The 20,519-nt window shown below is 44.3% G+C and overlaps 1 protein-coding gene across 7 annotated transcripts in view; it reads right to left on the bottom strand.

The window, feature by feature from the left end:
• FAM168A (family with sequence similarity 168 member A) overlaps positions 1–20,519 on the bottom strand; it is a 234,313-nt gene that overhangs the window by 42,506 nt on the left and 171,288 nt on the right. For 6 of the 7 annotated variants that reach the window (XM_033948535.1, XM_033948541.1, XM_033948538.1 and 3 more), the window contains one exon: positions 306–431. The exons of the other annotated variant lie outside the window; for it this stretch is intronic. In XM_033948535.1, the coding sequence (XP_033804426.1) occupies positions 306–431 (126 nt within the window). The remainder of the gene's footprint in view (positions 1–305; positions 432–20,519) is intronic. 7 annotated transcript variants of the gene reach the window in all.

Genomic DNA, 20,519 nt, shown 5'->3' with positions numbered 1-20,519 from the left:
GTGGCACAGCAAGAACTTTTGTGCATGCCTGGGAAAAGCTTTCCAGAGCAGCCTAGGAAATTCTTTGCATTGATGCCATTGGATGATGTCCTGCTTGTCTAGGGAGAAATAAGTTAAGCAATATTGCTTCTAGGGGTCTCTTCTTATCCCTAGAATAATTTTTTTTTTAAACATCTACTGACTCAGTATCTCCAGAGTTGCACTGATGACTGCTGGAAGGATGCAACGAGATCACAGTTTATATTATATTCATGCTCCCTGTCCAAAATGGTCACATGTATAATTAATAAAAAAAGATGCATTACTGAATGCTGCAGAGGAAGCCTGGTAGGTCCTGTTCTCAGTCCCAGTATCCACTGGGAGATGGAAGGTTCCCTCTGTGGCACAAGAGGAGGAAGTCTGAGGCCAGGCCTGCTTCATCAGCAGTGTAGCTATGATGAAAAGGGAGAAAGGGGTTATGCATAAAAAAAAAAATCCCAAGGTTGCATAAACTGAAACAAATGAAGCATTCCTTTTCACAGGTTTCAATAAAAATTTATTTCATCATAAGAAAACTCTCTCAAAAATGTGTGTATCAAAGTTTTGCAGAATATAATTTTATTCATATTTTGTAATTTCTTAAAATAATATGGATATCTACAGATGTACCTGCACCTAGATTTATACATACCTGGATCTTTATGTTTATAAGGCACGAGAACTCATTGATTATAATTTGAATAATTCTACAAACTTCCAGAAAACATTAAAACAAGAGTTTTCCTTTTTAGCAAACACAGAGTTAGAATACTAACATGTGAGCAATAGCGCCTGCTGTCAATGCTTCAATCCCATCTTGAAGATTGGTGTTAAACGTCATAAATTTTAAGCTTGCGTTAATTAAATTTCTTTTATGGTGGTTGTACGTAAAAGTTGACCAAAACTGGGATTCTCAGTTTCGACCAAAACTGAACCTGCAACTGAATTTTGCAGCTTGGTTTCAGCTGAAACTGAAACCAAGCCCCTTCCCCTCTATAAACACTCTTGGCGGCCACCGCCACCCCCCCCCCCCCACCTTTGGCGGTCATTCTCGTCGCTGATGCTGCTTGCACACCCCTCTGCCCTTCCTGTGATCACTCTTGGTACCTACTTCCTTTCCACCCACCACCCAAAGGTCTTCCCCGGGACTACCTTTAAACATCTTGGTGATCTAGTAGTGGGTCCTAAGGGCAAGAATGATTCTAGCTCTTTCCCCTACCAGTTCTGCAGCTAATATATGTCCTAAGCAGCCTCGCAAGACTGGCATGAGATGTCCTGGCAGCTAATTTGGCTGTGGAATTGGTGGAGGCAAGAGCAACTGAGGATCACTCTAGCCCTGAGAACCCACTAGAGTTTAATGGGTCCTCAGGGTATGAGTGATCCTCAGTGGGCCCCACTTGGACTACTGAAACTTAATATAGCCTGGCCACTTTGATTGAGTTATACCTCTTTTGAAATCTGAACAATGACTTCCCATCTCATTTCACATTAAATTTAAGTTGCTGATCTATAAGGATTGCTTACCCTCAGCCCCTGACTATATCAATGGTCTTTTCTAATTCCGTATGTCCTCAACCACCCCATGCACTTGCCACACAGCAAACTGCTGCACTTCCCTCTGCTTTCTTCATTATGTCTGGATATTTCTCGTGAAACAGCCTACAGCTACACACAGGTCCAAAATTCTGTAACTCCCTCCCATTCTACACATGGCACGAACCATGGTATATTAAATTCAAACTAGAAACCTAAGACACAGCAGCTTAAATGCTCCTCCTCCTCTTCTGCACCCTCTCCTCTATCTTTCTATCTCCTGCCCCTCCTTGCTGTTATTTTAATTTTTAATTTGCAGAGAAACTATCAGAAGTATATCAAGGTCTTGTAAATAAATAAGTTTCAAATTTATTTAAAATTTTGATATCCCGCTTATCAAATATCTAAGTGACGTACAAAAAGTAAAATTGTAAATAAATATGGGGTGTGAAGTACAAAACTCACAGAGAAATGTAAATTATCATACGTTTGGTTAGGTAGGGGAAATACAATAACTGATAGGATAGAAATATAAAAAGGGTAAATACAATAGGGAGGGAATAAATTCTTCAAATGCAATGAAAATTATTGAATGTTTCTATGTTAAATGCATCTTTAAATATAAGATTTTAGGTTAAATTTAAATCTATCTAAAGAGGATTCGTCACGAAGGAGAATGAATTCCATAATGAAGGAGCAGAGAAAATTGATTTGCACGTGGTATCAGACTATTTGATGTAATGAAGGTATGGCTAAGAGATTTGGGTGATCTAGGTGAATTGTAGGGAATGATCAATCTATCGATGAATCCTGGGGAGTGGAAGATTTTTGATTTAAAGTAGCCTACTACTACCACCCATCATGCTTGTAGGCATTCCTCAGGATACAATTTTTGTAGATCATGGGCAGAGTTACAAACGTATACAGTGATGCCTTGGAATCCGAACTTAATCCGTTCCAGAACCCCGTTCGAGTTCCAAGACAATTTTTCCCTTTGAAAATAATGGAAACTGGATTAATCTGTTCCTGGCTCCCACAAACTGAAATTTTAACAGTAAATACACTGGATTTTAGGGGCAGAAACACACACATACAATGTGCAGGGTGTTCGGATTCCGAAGCAGAGTTTGTTATTCTGGGGCAAAATTTACTACAAAAAAAGTTTGGATTCCAAAACGTTCGAGTTCTGGGGTGTTTGGATTCCGAGGTACCACTGTAGTTATTTTTATTAAATATTCACATAGATGCCCAGAGTTTATGCTTTGAAGCACATGTAGATTTGTACAGTACTGGGGAAATTCTGGAAGCCTATTTTACGTTGTTATATTGATGCCTATGTTGCTTTTATAAAATACTTTTGTACTAAAGAAGCAGGATACCTCTACTTTTAGCCTGCCCATTCTTTCAACATTCCTCATAAAACAAGTTTATACTACTGTACATCCTTTCATAGTGCTAGTGGACCATAACGTTATCTTTTTGAGGCTGGTTTTAAAAGGTGAAAAGGAAAGATCAAAGTGAACAGCTAAATTATTTCATCAGAGAGAAATGAGTGAGTGAGCATGTTTCATTGGTAGTGTTCTCATCTGTGTTAAATAGAATTGAGCTAAAGTAATATTGTGGGGTTCAGAGGCTGAGTGAAAAGCACTGGCCTGAATCAGTATAATAAATCCATGTTTGTCCTGAAGGGAAAGGGATTTGTATACCACCTACTACACTCAAAGTGGTTTACATATAGGTACTTCAAGCATTTTCCCTATCTGTCCCGGTGGGCTCACAATCTAGCTAATGTTCCTGGGGCAAAAGCAGGTTTAAAATAATCAAACTGGGGGGAGGGGGTGAAGGGAGACTGGAACAAACAATGCTAAGCTCTGAACAATGCAGTAAAAAAGAGATATATACAGTCCATTCCAAGTGAATCTTCGTGAAACACAAAATCACAAATAATGAAACACTGACACCATGGGAAAATAGAGGTTAGCTTCCAGCAGTACACATTACACCTCAAACCGTGGAAAGTGAACAATTGATCCTATTGGGCAAATAGGGTTAGGTTCCTGCATAGGACAGCACTTGGAGTACATGTAGATCAGGTGTAGGCAATTTCGGTCCTCGAGAGCAGGAGCCAGGTCAGGTTTTCAGGATCTCCAGAATGAATATGTATGAGATGGATTTGCATGCATTGCCTACTTGAGATGCAAATCTATCTCATGCCTATTTATTGTGGATATCCTGAAAACCTGACCTGGCTCCGGCTCTCGAGGACCAGAATTGCCTACCCCCTGATGTAGATGCTTGTAATTCACTCTGGACGCTTGGGGGCCATATCTGGAAGCAAACGCTTGATGGCAAAGTGAAAATGAAAGCAAAGAAAGCTGTTTATTTAAGAGTAGAGCTAAAAATACGCAAATAGTGGCATGAATGGGGAATATCAGTTACAATGGATGCAACTGCAGATATGTGAAATTAATAACAAGAGCGGATTGTATTCAAAGAAACGTAGAATCAAGACAGCAGATAAAGGCAAAACGAGCCATCCAGTCTGCTCATCTACACCATCTACTATCTGCTCCCTAAGAGATCCCACATGCTTGTCCTACACTTTTTTGAATTTAGAGGACTAGCCTTTTTTTTTATAAAACTTCTCTTTAAGATTCAAAAATTCTGATTAGCATATTAAGAACATACGAACTGTACATATTTTCTTGACTGTTTCTTCCTGCTCCTGCTGGCTTCGTGTTCAGTCAGAACCAAAGCTGTGATGTGGTGCCTTGGAACTTACATTTACAACTACCCAAGGATTTTTTTCTCCCCATATTTTGTCAGGAAAAAAGGCTTGAGGTGGCCCGATGGCTAAAACTGAAAAGTTATTAAAAAAATTATACCAAAGTTGATAGAAATAAAGGAACACAATAAAAACAAAGATTAAAAAAAAAACAAAAAAAAAACAACACACACAAAAACCTCCAAACCCCGTGAAAAATAAGGGTGAGAAGGCACAAAAATACTGAAAAGTTTGATGTGCTGCACAGAAAACTAAGAGCTGTACATCTCGCAAGCCAACGTCGGGCAAGAAGGCACCGTCATGCGCAAGGTACAGGCACTGCCTTAAAACATTTTAAATGACAGTAAACTTGGGTAGTGTCCATGCCAGGTTCTGTGGATGACGTCACCCACACATGAGAATAAAATGTCTGCTTGTCCTTGGAGAACAGCATCAAGGCTGAGCTTGTGGACATTTACACCTGCTTGGAAGCACACATAAATGTTACTGAATAATACACTTCCCCCTCCCCATTCGTGGTTTCAGTAATCGCAATTTCACATATTCGCGATTTTTTGGGGAGGGGGGAAAAAGGGAAAAAAAAACATCCTTAAGTCTTCCCCCCGGCATCCTGGCCTTACCTGGTGGTCTAGTGGGCTTTCAGGGCAGGAGCAATCTTCCTACGTTCCTGCCCCGTGCAGATCGCCATTAGGAAATAGCTGTAGGGAGTTCCCATCGCAGTCTCGAGAGACTACGGGAACTACCCACAGCCAAAGTACCGACAGCCTGCCCCCTAGCTGTGAGAGCTCGGCCTCTGGCCTGCTGTCATTGTGCTTTTTTAAAAGCTGGTTAGGGGTAAGAGCCTAAGGCTTGTTGTCTCCTGCCTCTGCTGAATCTCAGACGCGATCCGTGAAAGGGTCTTTGTGTCATTTGACCTCTAAAATGTGTGCAAAATCTTTGGGAGCCTCAAAAATTGCCCCAACCTCAACTCCAGGTTGGCCGGGGTTTGCTGTCCAGTAAGGACTTGGGGCAATGTTCCATCATACTGGCCATCAGATCATCTAGGCCCTTGCCAAAAAGCATTTGCTTTATGGCACAAAATCTTTTTTCCTCCTTGCACTGTGTTTCTTTATGGTGTTCTTGATTTTAGGATTATCCTTCTTTAATAGCAATTTGTGTGTGTTATGTATGTGTATATATATATATATATATATATATAATTAATTTTATAATAGACCTTTTGCATGTGTAAAACAGTTTTATACAAATTACCAATGAACTGCTTTTTTGGGCAGATGTAAAAGCCAACTTATAAATCTCCAAGAAAGTTTTACATCTTGTCAAGTTTAACTCAATGAAAACCTTTACTACCGTATTTTCACGCATATAACGCGCGCGTTATACGCGTTTTTACCTACCGCGCATACCCCTCGCGCGTTATATGCGTGAGCGCGGTATACAAAAGTTTTAAAACATAGTTCCCACCCCGCCCGACGCCCGATTCACCCTCCCAGCAGGACCACTCGCACCCCCACCCCGAACGACCACTCGCACGCGCTCCCACCCGCACCCGCATCCACGATCGGAGCAAGAGGGAGCCCAAGCCCTCTTGCCCGGCCGACTCCCCGATGTCCGATACATCCCCCCCCCCCGGCAGGACCACTCGCACCCCCACCCCGAACGACCGCTCGCACGCGCTCCCACCCGCACCCGCATCCACGATCGGAGCAAGAGGGAGCCCAAGCCCTCTTGCCCGGCCGACTCCCCGACGTCCGATACATCCCCCCCCCCCCGGCAGGACCACTCGCACCCCCACCCCGAACGACCGCTCGCACGCGCTCCCACCCGCACCCGCATCCACGATCGGAGCAAGAGGGAGCCCAAGCCCTCTTGCCCGGCCGACTCCCCGACGTCCGATACATCCCCCCCCCCGGCAGGACCACTCGCACCCCCACCCCGAAGGACCGCCGACTTCCCGACAATATCGGGCCAGAAGGGAGCCCAAACCCTCCTGGCCACGGCGACCCCCTAACCCCACCCCGCACTACATTACGGGCAGGAGGGATCACAGGCCCTCCTGCCCTCGACGCAAACCCCCCTCCCCCCCAACGACCGTCCCCCCCAAGAACCTCCGACCGCCCCCCAGCCGACCCGCGATCCCCCTGGCGACCCCCCCACCCCGTACCTTTGGTAGTTGGCCGGACAGACGGGAGCCAAACCCGCCTGTCCGGCAGGCAGCCAACGAAGGAATGAGGCCGGATTGGCCCATCCATCCTAAAGCTCCGCCTACTGGTGGGGCCTAAGGCGCGTGGGCCAATCAGAATAGGCCCTGGAGCCTTAGGTCCCACCTGGGGGCGCGGCCTGAGGCACATGGGCCCAACCCGACCATGTGCCTCAGGCCGCGCCCCCAGGTGGGACCTAAGGCTCCAGGGCCTATTCTGATTGGCCCACGCGCCTTAGGCCCCACCAGTAGGCGGAGCTTTAGGATGGATGGGCCAATCCGGCCTCATTCCTTCGTTGGCTGCCTGCCGGACAGGCGGGTTTGGCTCCCGTCTGTCCGGCCAACTACCAAAGGTACGGGGAAGGGGGGTGGGGGGGTCGTGGGGGTCGCCAGGGGGGTCGCGGGTCGGCTGGGGGGGCGGTCGGAGGTTCTTGGGGGGGGCGGTCGTTGGGGGGGAGGGGGGTTTGCGTCGAGGGCAGGAGGGCCTGGGATCCCTCCTGCCCGTAATGTAGTGCGGGGTGGGGTTAGGGGGTCGCCGTGGCCAGGAGGGTTTGGGCTCCCTTCTGGCCCAACTACCAAAGGTATGGGGAAGGGGGGTGGGGGGGTCGTGGGGGTCGCCAGGGTGGTCGCGAGTCGGCTGGGGGGGCGGTCGTTGGGGGGAGGGGGGTTTGCGTCGAGGGCAGGAGGGCCTGGGATCCCTCCTGCCTGTAATGTAGTGCGGGGTGGGGTTAGGGGGTCGCCGTGACCAGGAGGATTTGGGCTCCCTCCTGGCCCGATATTGTTGGGGAATCGGCGGTCCTTCGGGGGGAGGGATGTATCGGACGTCGGGGGGGGGCATCAGGCTTTCAGGATGGGGACAGACCTTCAAGGGGGGACAGTGCACGGAAGTCAGGGGGGCTGAACGGAGAGTCGGGACAGCGCACGGAAAGTCGGGGCAGTGCACGGAAGTCAGGGGGGGGTGAACGGAGAGTCGGGACAGCGCACGGAAAGTCGGGGCAGTGCACGGAAGTCAGGGGGGGTGAACGGAGAGTCGGGACAGCGCACGGAGAGGCGGGGCAGTGCACGGAAGTCAGGGGGGTGAACGGAGAGTCGGGCAGCATGCGCGGTATAATCGTGAGCGCGTTATACCAAAGTTTTTGTGCTTATCATCGTGATTTCTGCGCGCTATACACGTGTGCACGTTTTATACGGGTGCGTGTTATTTGCGTGAAAATACGGTAATCACTTTGAAATTGCCTTTTATAGCACTTTAGCAGATTCAAATCTTTAAAAATCCAGGATGAAAAACAGATATTTTGCCTATAAAGTGTTTGTAAGGGCACTACCTTAATTATATATATATATACATACACTGTATATATATATACTGTATTTAAAAAGCTTGCTATATTGGTAATAGTAAATAATTACCAAAGCAGTTTACAATAAAAAGAGGCAAGAACAAACCCCCCCCCAAAAAACCAAAACATACCCACACAGAAGGAAAAGCACAGTTACTTACCGTAGCAGGTGTTATCCAGGGACAGCAGGCAGATATTCGCACTTATGAGCGATGTCATCCACGGAGCCCCGATGCGGACAGCTTCACAAGCAGAGTTGCTTGAAGAACTTTTAGAAAGTTAGCGACTGCCGCACCGCGCATGCGTGAGTGCCTTCCTGCCCGAGGCGTGCGTCTCCTCAGTGTCGCCTCAGTTCAGATAGTTAGCTAAGAAGCCAATCAGTGGAGGTGGGTGGGTTGTGAGAATATCTGCCTGCTGTCCCTGGATAACACCTATTACGGTAAGTAACTGTGCTTTATCCCAGAACAAGCAGACAGCATTTTCTCACATATGGGTGACCTCCAAGCTAACCAGAATAAGATGATGGGAGTGTTGGCAAATCAGTAGAATAAATTTTGTAATACTGTCTGGCCAAAGTGGCCATCCCATCTGGAAAAAGAATCCAGACAATAATGAGAGGTGAATGTATGAACCGAGGACCAAATAATAATAATTTTATTCTTATATACCGCCAAAGCCATAGAAGTTCGAGGCGGTTTATAGCAAGAAGCGCTGGACAATCAGCGAAGAGGTTACAATCAAAGTCAGCAATACAATCTTACATAATAAAGGAATATGAAATCTATATAGTTCAGTTACTGGTTGAGTAAGCAGAGCTGAGTAGATTCTTAGTTAACAAATCGATTGAACAAGCTTGTTTTTACCAGTTTTCTAAAATTGAAGTAGGATGATGAGAGTGCGAAAACGTTACTAAGCCAATCGTTCCATTTGCCTGCCTGGAAGGCAAGAGTTCTGTCCAAGAATCTTTTGTAATGGCAGGCTTTTATTGTCGGATAGGAGAAAAGATGTATTCTTCGTGTGGGCCTAAGATAACTTGCCAGATTGAAGTGGGAAACCAGGTAAGTGGGGGCTAGGCCAAATATTGATTTGTAACACAGACAGAACTTAAACAGGATTCGGGCCTCTAGGGGCAGCCAATGGAGTTTTTGATAGTAGGAGCTTATGTGTTCCCATTTCTTCAGCCTAAAGATCAGCTGAACTGCTGAATTTTGAATGACTCTTTGTCTTAGGATGGTTTTTTTGAAGGATCCCAAGTAAATAATGTTGCAATAATCAAGCAGGCTCAGGATGGAAGATTGAACCAGCAAGCGGAAGGATGGAGCATCAAAGTATTTTCTGATAGTTCTGAGTTTCCATAGTACCAAAAAACATTTTTTAACTAATAAATCTGTGTGAGCATTTAGAGTGAGGTGGTGGTCCAGGGTGACTCCCAGGATTTTAGTGGAGTGGTCAATAGGGAAGACCTGACCATTCAAGGAGATGGCAGCTTTGCAGATTTCCTCAACAGGAGTAGATCTAAAGAAAGCTACAGATGCTGCCATGGCTCTATGGGCTATGACTCGACTCTCTAGATGCAGTCCAGCCTGAGCAAAGCAGAAAGAGAGGCAAGCAGCTAACCAGTTGGAGATGGTGCGCTTGGAAACTGGATGTCCCAACTTATTTGGCTCGAAGGAGACAAAAAGTTGAGTAGATCTTTGTGGCTTAGTCCTTTGTAAGTAGAAGGCCAAAGCAAGCTTACAGTCCAGAGTATGAAGAGTTGTTTCTCCAGGATGAGAATGAGGGTTTGGAAAAAAAACCCACTGAAAGTACAATGGATTGATTGAGATGAAATTCTGAAACAACTTTTGGTAAGAATTTAGGATGAGTACAGAGGACCACCTTGTCGTGATGGAATACTGTGAAAGGTGGGTCCACTACTAAAGCTTGTAGCTCACTATCTCTGTGAGCAGACTTGAGAGCAATAAGGAAGACCATTTTCCAAGTGAGATATTTCAGATAAGCCGTAGACACTGGTTCAAATGGAGGCTTTATCAACTAAGCGAGAACAACATTGAGATCCCAAACCACGGGAGGCAGTTTTGAGAGGTGGCTTGATATTGAAAAGTCCTTTCATAAATCTGGAAACCATAGGATGAGCAGATAAAGGTTTCATCTCCAAGGGCTAATGAAAAGCAGCAATTGCACTGAGATGGACTCTAATGGATGTTGATTTGAGACCTGATTGAGATGAATGCAACAGATAATCCAGAACTGAAGACAAGGAGGTAGATTGAGGCTCCTTGTGATGAAGGGTGCACCACGCAGAAAACCTAGTCTATTTATGGTTGTAACATTGCCTAGTAGTAGGCTTCCCGGAAGCCTCTAAAATGTCCTTGACAGATTGAGAGAACTGGAAATTGGCAGTTACATTGAAAGGTATCAAGCTGTCAGGTGCAGAGACTGCAGGTTGGGATGAAGCGGAGACCTCTGACTCTGTGTAAGTAGAGACAGAAAAACTGGTAGAAGTAGTGGCTCCCTGCTGCTGAGTTGAAGTAGAAGGGAGAACCACGGTTGTCTGGGCCACCGAAGAGCTATGAGAATCATGGTGGCATGTTCGTGTTTGAATTTGACAAGTGTCTTGAGAATTAGAGGGAATGGAGGAAGCGCATACAGGAATTTGCTGGTCCATTCCAGAAGAAATGCATCTGTCTCCAGGCGTTGAGGAGAGTAGATCCTGGAGCAAAACTGAGGCAGCTTGTTGTTGTGGGGAGATGCAAAGGGATCTATTTGAGGAGTTCCCCACTGAGAAAAAATGTGGTGGAGAGGGGAGGAATTGAGTGTCCATTCGTGAGGTTTGTAGAAGACGACTCAATTTGTCCGCCAGACAGTTTTTCTCTCCTTGAATGTAGACTACTTTCAGGAAGAAATTGTGTAGAATTGCCCAATTCCAAACTTTTGAGCTTCCTGGCAAAGAGGGAGGGATCCTGTTCCTCCTTGCTTGTTACAAAAACGAAAACCTCCCAAACCCCAAGAACTGGAACCAGATAGGGGGATGAGACATGAGCCGAACTGGTGGAGTAACAAATATAACTACCACTAATAAAGGAATGGAATGGTAAACACAGAAGAGCCCTCAGTCACACAGCCACCCACTGGAACATCAAGCGGTAAAGGCTGTCACATGGCTTACACCCAGAAGGGTGTTAACTGTGAAACATCCCCGGGCTTTTACTCTGTGTATAATTTATAATAAAGTGCACCCAATAGTGCTCGGTGTGAAAAAAGATAATAATAAATCAAAAAAACACACACATGCTCCACCATAAACAGCAATTGTCTCAGCCCCTTATCCGGGGGGCCAAATGCAAACGTCCAAAACCAGCAAAGTGAAAAAGCCAACAGGAAGTACTTAGCTTTGTCAATTCAAGCTATGCCGGATTATTTGGAGGGTCACAGCGCAGTCCAGCCATTCCTGAAGAAGGGGGTGTGCACCCCCGAAACGGAGTCCCGTTGGACGAATTAAGATCTTCGCTGGCTGTTCGTTTCCACTGAGAAGCTAAGTACTTCCTGTTGGCTTTTTCACTTTGCTGGTTTTGGACGTTTGCATTTGGCCCCCCGGATAAGGGGCTGAGACAATTGCTGTTTATGGTGGAGCATGTGTGTGTTTTTTTGATTTATTATTATCTTTTTTCACACCGAGCACTATTGGGTGCACTTTATTATAAATTATACACAGAGTAAAAGCCCGGGGATGTTTCACAGTTAACACCCTTCTGGATGTAAGCCATGTGACAGCCTTTACCGCTGGATGTTCCAGTGGGTGGCTGTGTGACTGAGGGCTCTTCTGTGTTTACTATTCCATTCCTTTATTAGTGGTAGTTATATTTGTTACTCCACCAGTTCGGCTCTTGTCTCATCCCCCTATCTGGTTCCAGTTCTTGGGGTTTGGGAGGTTTTCATTTTTGTGATTAATTTTCTAGCCTCCCAAGTATTTTTCGGGTTTTTTGCGATTTTCCTCCTTGCTTGTTGACATAGTACATGGCGACTTGATTGTCTGTACCAATGAGGACTACTTGATCGTGAAGAAGATGTTGAAAAACTTTGAGAGCGTTGAAAATCGCTCTGAGTTCCAACAGATTCATGCGGCTCCGACGATCTGTGCTGGACCAATGCCCTTGAGTATGGAGACCATCGAGCAGATGAGGCCACCCCCCCCCCCCCCAAAGCATAGGTCGAGGAATCTGTTGTGAGGACCTTCTGATGAGGAGGCATTTGAAACAGGAAACCTCTGGAGAGATTGGAGGAGAGCATCCACCAGTGGAGAGGCTGTCTCCACGAAGGAGTCACTGTAATGTGCTGAGAGAGTGGATTGGAAGCCTGCGCCCACTGAGATGCTAGGGTCCACTGAGGAATTCTGAGGTGAAGTCTGGCAAAAGGAGTCATGTGAACCGCAGAGGCCATGTGACCTAGGAGAACCATCATGTGTCTTGCTGAGAGTGAAATGAGGGATGACACTTTGAGGCAAAGGTGAATGAGAGTTTCCTGACATTGTTGCGGAAGGAATGCTCTGAGTTGCACAGTGTCCAGTACAACTCAAATGAACTGTAGGTTTTGAGAGGGCTGTACCTAGGATTTTGGAAAGTTTATTTCAAACCCCAAATGTTGGAGGAACCAAATAGTCCGTTGGGTCACTACAATAACCCCCTGAGATGTTGCATCTTTGATGAGCCAGTCGTCCAAGCAGGGGAAGACCTGGAGACCATGGCTGCGGAGAGCTGCTGCCATCACTACTAGGCACCTGGTGAAAACCCTGGGAGATGATGTCAGGCCAAAAGGCAGCACTCTGTACTGAAAATGATGATTTCCCACCTGAAATCTGAGGAACTTGCGAGAGGCTGGATGAATGGGAATGTGAGTGTAAGCCTCTTTGAGATCCAGAGAGCATAACCAATTGTTGTGATCTAGAAGGGGATACAAAGAAGCTAGAGACAGCATCCAAAATTTTTCTCTGACAATAAATTGTTGAGAGCTCTGAGATCCAGGTTAGGTTGCAGATCCCCCGTCTTCTTCGGAACAAGGAAGTAACGGGAGTAAAACCCTGTGCTCTGCTGTTCCAGAGAAATCTCCTCAATGGCACGGAGATGAAGCAGAGCTTTAGCTTCTTGAAGAAGAAGGGTGGTCTGGGACGGATTGGAAGGATACTCTCTTGGGAGAAGATCTGGTGAAATCTGAAGGAAGTGAAGAGAGTAACCTTCCCTGATGACTGTGAGGACCTAGAGGTCGGATATAATGAGTTCCCATTTTTGATAGAAATGATGGAGACGACCCCCTATGGGATGAGGAGAGAGGCAGAACGATTGAGGTTATGCTCTGTGTTAGATGGTCAAAAAGAATGAGAGACCTTGGGTGCAGCAGGAGTTTGAGGTTTATGCTGCCATTGCTGCTGCTGTAGTTTCTTATGATTTTTATCTGTAAATCGCTTAGCAAATTAAATTAAGCGATCCAACAAGTCAAAAATAAACTTGAAACTTGCGGCTTTGAATAAGGTGCTGCCTTCTGAGGATAATGCCTCTGGTAAGATGGAGGAGGCCTATAACCTTTACTGGTGGAAGGCTTTGGCCTGATGATGGAGGCAAATAACTTCTCATGCTCAGATAAGCGCTTTGTAGCTTATCAAACAATTCATTTCCTGGCAAGGGATATTGGCTAGTTGATCTTGTAGATTTAGGTCTATATCTATGGTGCGGAGCCAGGCTAGACGGGCGCATCACCGAGAAAGCAGTGACCCTGGAGGATATCTCAAAAGCGTCATATGCAGCCTGGACCATATGCATGCGAAGTTGACCTAGAGTGGAATGCATATGCTGGAACTCTGACAGGTGATGTTCTGGGAGGTATTTGAAGAAATTGGGCATAGTATTGACCAAATATTTGAGATATGATGTAAAAACAAAGTTGTAGTTTAAAATTCTATTTGTCATCATAGAATTTTGATACAGCCAACAGCCAAACTTGTCCATGGTCCTTCCCTCTTAGCCAGGTGAAACTGTGGCATAGACCTTGGCCGGATTGGTTCTTTTCAATGAAGACTCCACGAGAAGAGATTGATGGGATAGTTGAGACTTTTCAAATCCCTTAAGTGGATCATTTTATATTGAGATTCCAGTTTTGCTGGCACAGCAGTAATGGAATATGGTGTATCAAGATTTCTTTTGAAAGTTTGAGTGAGAATGCCATTCATAGGTAATTTTAATGAATCCCTAGGAGGATTAGGTATACCCAGTTCTTCTAAATACTCCTTAAGAGTATTTTAAATCAGACTCCAAAGTGATGTTAAGATCTTTACTCATTTGGCATAGAAATTTGGTAAATGATACCGAAAAAGAAGAGGAGTGGCCCAGTTGAGGCAAAGGTGAACAAAGTACCTCTCATAGCCAAGAAAGAAGGTGAAGCCTCTCTGGAATATTGATATCTGAGGTCTGAATCCATAGGCAAAGAAGCCAAGGAAAAACTGCCTCTGGAGTGATGCGGAGAAGCGGAACGTTTCCATTTGAAAGAACCAGCTGGTGAAGAAACCCTCACAGGAGAAGAACTCGACTAACAAGAATGCTGTGGTTCTGCAGTAGATTTCCTCAAGAAAGCTGGTTGCCTTGAGGAGTCTCGATGCTTCGAGAGACGAGGTCTGTCTTGAGAAGAAGACCTGGGCCTCGATGAATATCTCGAGAGATGGTGTGGAGATGAACTGTGCCTCAGAGAACAAGGTGGTGAACTCAAATCCAGCCTCGAAACCAGCCTCTATGAAGAATGTTGAGGAGTCCTCGCTCTGTGCCTCGAAGAAGGCAATGCCTTATGCGAAGAGGTAGGGCTGGAAATTGGAGATTGAAGTCGAGACATTGATAAGGATTCAGCTCCTTGTGCAGATGTATCTCAAGATACTCACAAAGACAACTCCTTGCATAGAGTGTGTAGATTGATCTCGAGGCACTCTTAAGGACCCGACTCCTTGTATAGAGTGTGCTATTTTTGCTGGAGGAACTCTCAAGGACTCGACTCCTTGATTACTGCTGAGTGCTCAGGCTGGACTGCAGGAAGCAGGGTCGAGGCAGGAGTTAATTTGGCAAGCATGTTACCAAACTCCTGATGCAGAATAACTTCCAACATACTCTGCAAAACCAGCACCGCCAACACTGGATCTGGTACTATTGGTGTGGCTATGGACTCCAAGGAAGACGACCTCGTGGAAGAGTGTTGCCTCGATTTTGAGACATGTTTCCTGGATAACCTTGGACTTACCGGTTCTAAGAGTGACATGTCCGTAGGGGTTGGCTTAGCTATTTTACCTGATGGAGACACCGAGGATAATGGCGCCTCAGGGGAAGATTTAGCTGATTTCCCCGAAGACTTCCCCTTCGAGCAAGGTTTGATCGAGGTCGAGGTTGAAGATTTTGGCTCTGTAGACGACTTTGGTGGAGTCAAGGTTGGGCCCGGAATCAGGATCAAGGCCTTAGGTAAAGGCTGAACCATTCCCCCGAATATTTTTTCAATCTGAACTCGACGACGTTTAAGGTCTCGATTTTGAAGTGTAGCACAGCGGATGCACGACTCCAGATGATGATGATCAGGTCATAAACACTGTACATACCACTTGTGTGGGTCAGTGATGGAGATTGCGCATTGACACCGGCTACACTTCTTGAACCCTGTGACCGGCCAGGACATGGAATGGAACACGGCCATGGCAAAATCGAACCCCGCAGGCTGAGGCAGCAGAGTAGGCCCTGCCATGACACGATCAAAAAAACAAAACTACTTTTTTTTTTTTAAATTGAAATGAAACATGAAAATAAACACAGCGACCCTGTAAAGAAAAACCCGAGCCGCAGTGAGAGAAGGCACAAGTATAATAATAATAATACTAATAACAACTTTATTCTTTTATACTGCCATAATCAAAAGTTCTAGGCGGTTTGCACTAAAAAGAGCTGGACAATCAGCGAAATACAATAATACAGTAAAAAATACAAATATTTATGAAATAGAATTTCAATAATAAAACTCACTAAGTAATAAACTTATCGAACAAAGTGGTCTTAATTAATTTCCAAAAACAGCAATAGGATAACATAGCTTGCTGAATACATTTACCTAACCAAGATTGTTGCCTACCAGCTTGAAATGCTAAGGTCCTATCTAAAAAGGTCTTATAGCTACACCCATTAATTTTTGGATAAGCAAATAAGTAGAAGTTTCTAGTTTCTCTTGATGGTCTATGCAACACAAAATGAGGAAAAAGGTAAGCTGGAGACAATCCCGATATCAGCTTAAAGCAGATACAAGAAAATTTGAATAATACTCTTGCCTCCAAAGGCAGCCAATAAAGTAAACGATAATATGGACTAATGTGGTCGTTCTTTTTTAAAGCAAAAATCAATCGAACAGCTGTATTCTGAATTATCTTTAATTTCCTTAGAATGTTTTTGGGTGCTCTTAAATAGATGATGTTACAATAGTATAAAATAGATAAAACAATGTCTGCATCAATAGTCTGAACGATAAAGGATCAAAATATTTTTTTATGGTTCTTAATTTCCACAATGTAAAAAAGCATTTTTGTACCACTAAGTTCGTGCTCTGCTAGTGTTAAATGTCAGTCTAGTGTGACTCCGAGAATTTTGATAGATTTAATAATCAGGTAGTCATGACCATTAAGATGAAGCAATGAGAACTAACTCTCGTGCAGAGCCTTGAAACGAGGACTTCTCTGCTCCGTGGAAAACTTAGAACTGAGGAGACGCACGCCCTACCTCGAGCGGGAAGGCATTTACGTATGCGCGGTGCGGAAGTCGCAAACTAGTTCTTCAAGCAAGTCTGCTTGTGAAGCTGTCCACATTGGGGCTCCGTGGATGACATCACCCATATGTGAAAATATGCTGCCTGCTTGTCCTGGGATAATAATAATTTTAAAATAAAAAGAAATCATGGGAAGGTAAGTTCTCAATCAGTCAATCAATTAACTTATAAGTAAGCCTGAGGAAAAATGCTACATTGTCAGGGCTTCCTACAATTTTGCCAAAGAACTTTCTTGTCTAATATCATTTAGTAACAAGTTTCACAGTCAATTACCTCTGAAAAGGAGACATCTCAAATTTGTACAAACCCAAATTATGACAAGATTGGTCAAGATTTTCTCAGAGGTCAAATTTTTCCTTAATGTAAGCTTTTTTCTGAGAAAACCCTGGATCCCAAATACAGAAAACCACAGAAATCATTAATGAATGATAAGATCATTACTACTATTACTATTTATTATTTGATTCCAGACACATGTAGCACTGAACTCCAAAAAGAGCTTACAATCTAATTAAGACGGTCAAAGAACAAAGGCTTATCCATGTAACTTCGGTGAGGAAATATAAGCGACAAGAAGCAGGGGAGTAAAGAGGGAATGATAACAGATATGGGTGCTTTATAAGATGGCAGGGTAAAGCAGGGCAATTCTTTGCCAAAAAAGTGGGGGTTTAGCCTGGATTTGAACACCATGAGAGACAGAGCCCAACGCACTGAGTTAGGCAGGATATTCCAGGCATAAGGCACAGCAAGGCAGAAGGAATGGAGTCGGGAGTTGGCAGTAGAGGAGAAGGGCATCGACAAGAGAAACTCACCTGATGAACAGAGCTTCTGGGGTGGAGTATAGGGAGAGACAAGGGAGGAGAGATACTGAGGAGATCATAATATAGAATTTTTTCATATCCATTACAGATGTTTTCTGTAGACCACAGAATTGAGCACCATAAATGGGTGACATCCAACGGCATTGGGATGGAGTAGCTATCTCAGAACTAGTTTGGTCTGTGTGCCATAAGCTCAAGAAGGAATGAAATTCATGGGTAGGTGAAGAGGGAAGAAAAATGGGTGCTTGACTAATCCTGCTGTCTATAACACCTCTTACAGGTGAGAAAAACTTTTCACACTGATAAGCAGGACTGAGTCAAGCGAGTGACTCCCATTTGTCTAATTTCCAGAAGTAGCCTGGACACAAAGAAAGATGCAAGAGTAGCAATGTTATTAAGATAGGCTTACTAGCAATTTGACTGAATGCATGGTCTGTGACTATGATTTCAAGAGCACTACAGTAGCTCAAGTAACTCGATTTGATATTTCACTTTAGTTAGAGAAAGATCAGAACTGGATGCAGGATACTAGCATATTTGCTGAAGCTCATTTGGCTACTAGAATCTCAACTATTTAGGGGTCAAAGGGAAAAAAAACCTGCTGAGCAGATTTTCTGAACAATTCAGTTCTTTTCAGATAGTGATCCCTTTTGCAGTCTAGAATATGAAGGAACTTAGTGCATAGATTCCTGAGATTTAGAGCAAAATATAGGAAACACTTTTTCTCAATGACAGGAGAAGATACAACTGCCTTTGATAACAACATATGATGAGTAAGAAGTACTAGTTTGTTGTGATGAAACTGAAAATGGTTCATAGCTAATTGAGGTTTGAAGTTCCCTCCCGGATCGAGACCAGGGTGGAAGAGTGACTTCTGATTCTTTCATAAGTGAGCGGTTAGTTTCATTGAGTGTGATGTTACAGTGTGGAAGTGTCTCTGCTGTGTGCATGCTTGGGAGGCAAAGCCTAATGGTTAGTACAGTGAGCTGAGATCCTGGGGAACTGGGTTCAATTTCCACTGCAGCTCTTAGGACTCTGTGCAAGTCATTTACCCCTCCATTACCCTAGGTATAAAACTTAGATTGTGAGCTCAACAGGAACAGAAAAAGCACCTCCATATAATGGGTACAGTGCTATGTATGTTTAGTGCCACTATAGAAATGCTAATTAGTAGTGGTAGAAGCAGCGGTATCTTCCTATCTAACTGTTGGTGTTTATTTTGCTTTGTTGTTATTGATTGTAAACCACCATGATTCGTATTAGATTTGGTGGTATATCAAATGTATATGCTTGAGTGAAGTGAAATTCACTAGTTTAGAACATAGTAATATAGTAAATGACAGCAGCTATAAATACATGATTAAATTATCTTGTCTTTATTATTTCTGGGTCATAGACTATAAAGTCCACCTGGTATTGTCCTAGGTTCCAAATGCTGAAGTTGCCGTCCAAGCTCACCCCAGCCTATCCAACCATCCTGTTTGCAGAATATCTACCATAAAGTCTGGCCAGTAACATCCTCAGGTTCCAAGTTAGTGGAGTTCCCATTGATGCTTTCCCCAGCCCATCCTACACCAAATCATCACATATGGGACACAGACCGTGCAAATCTGTCCAGTACTGGCCTTAGCTCTTTAATTTACATTCTTCATTTTCTAATTAGAGATCCTCTATGTTTATCCCAAGCTTTTTTGAATTCCATCACTGTTTTCCTCTCCACCACTTCCCTCGGGAGGGCATTCCAGGCATCTACCACCCTCTCCATGAAAAAGAATTTTCTAACATTGCTCCTGAGTCTCCCTCCCCGGAACCTCAAATTATGCCCTCTAGTTTTACCATTTTCACTTCTCTGGAAAAGATTTGGCTCTATATTAATACCTTTCAAGTATTTAAATGTCTGTATCATATCTCCCCTGACCCTCATCTCCTCCAGAGATAGTTAGGTCTTCCAGTCTCTTCTCATACTTCTTTTGGATCAAACCCCTTACCATCTGGACCGTTTCAAGTGTTTTTATATTCTTCACCAGGTATAGCCTCCAAAACAACACAATATTCCAAGTGTGGCCTCACCAACTACCTATTCAGGGGCATCAACACCTCCCTTCTTCTGCTGGTTACTCTTTCTATACAGCCTAGCATCCTTCTGGCTACAGCCACTGCCTTATCACACTGTTTAGCTGCCTTTAGATCCTCAGACACAATCACTGCAAGGTCCCTCTCTCTGTCAGTGCTTATCAGCCTCTCACCTCTCAGCACATAGAGTTCCTTCGGATTTCGACCCCCCAAATGCATCACTTTGCACTTATTCGCATTGAATTTTAGTTGCCAGACGTTAGACCATTCTTCTAACTTTTGCAGATCTTTTTTCATGCTTTCCACTCCCTCTGGGGTATCCACTCTGCTACAAATCTTGGTATCATATGCAAAAGGCTAACCTTACCTTCTAACCTTTCAGCAATGTCACTCACAAACATATTAAATAGAATCGGTCCCATCACTGATCCCTGAGGCACTGCACTAGTCACCTTTCTCTCCTCCAAGCAAATTCCATTAACTACCACCCTCTGGTGTCTGTCCGTCAACCAGCTTCTAATCCAGTTCCCCACTTTGGGCCCTAACTTCAGCTCATGGAGTTTAAGAGCCTCCTATGAGGAACTGTTCAAAGGCTTTGCTGAAATCTACGTAAACTTTGATGGTGCACTGGTGCACGTCCTTGATCCAATTCTCTGGTCACCCAGTCAAAGAATTCAGTTAGTAAACCCATGTTGCCTCGGATCTTGTAATCCATTAGATTCTAAGAATTTCACTATCCTTTCCTTCAGCAACGTTTCCATTATTTTTCCAATAACCGAAGTGAGGCTTACCAGTCTGTAATTTCCCACTTCATCTCTGCAGCCACTTTTGTGAAGAGGGACCACATTCGCTCTTCTCCAATCCCACGGAACCTCTCCTGTCTCTAGAGATTTATTGAACACATTTTTTTAAGACGACTC

The sequence above is a fragment of the Geotrypetes seraphini genome, chromosome 6 (genome assembly GCF_902459505.1).
Source record: "Geotrypetes seraphini chromosome 6, aGeoSer1.1, whole genome shotgun sequence".
NCBI classification, from domain to species: domain Eukaryota; kingdom Metazoa; phylum Chordata; class Amphibia; order Gymnophiona; family Dermophiidae; genus Geotrypetes; species Geotrypetes seraphini.
Note: the sequence above shows the minus strand (reverse complement) of the source record. Positions and strands in the feature narration are given on the sequence as shown.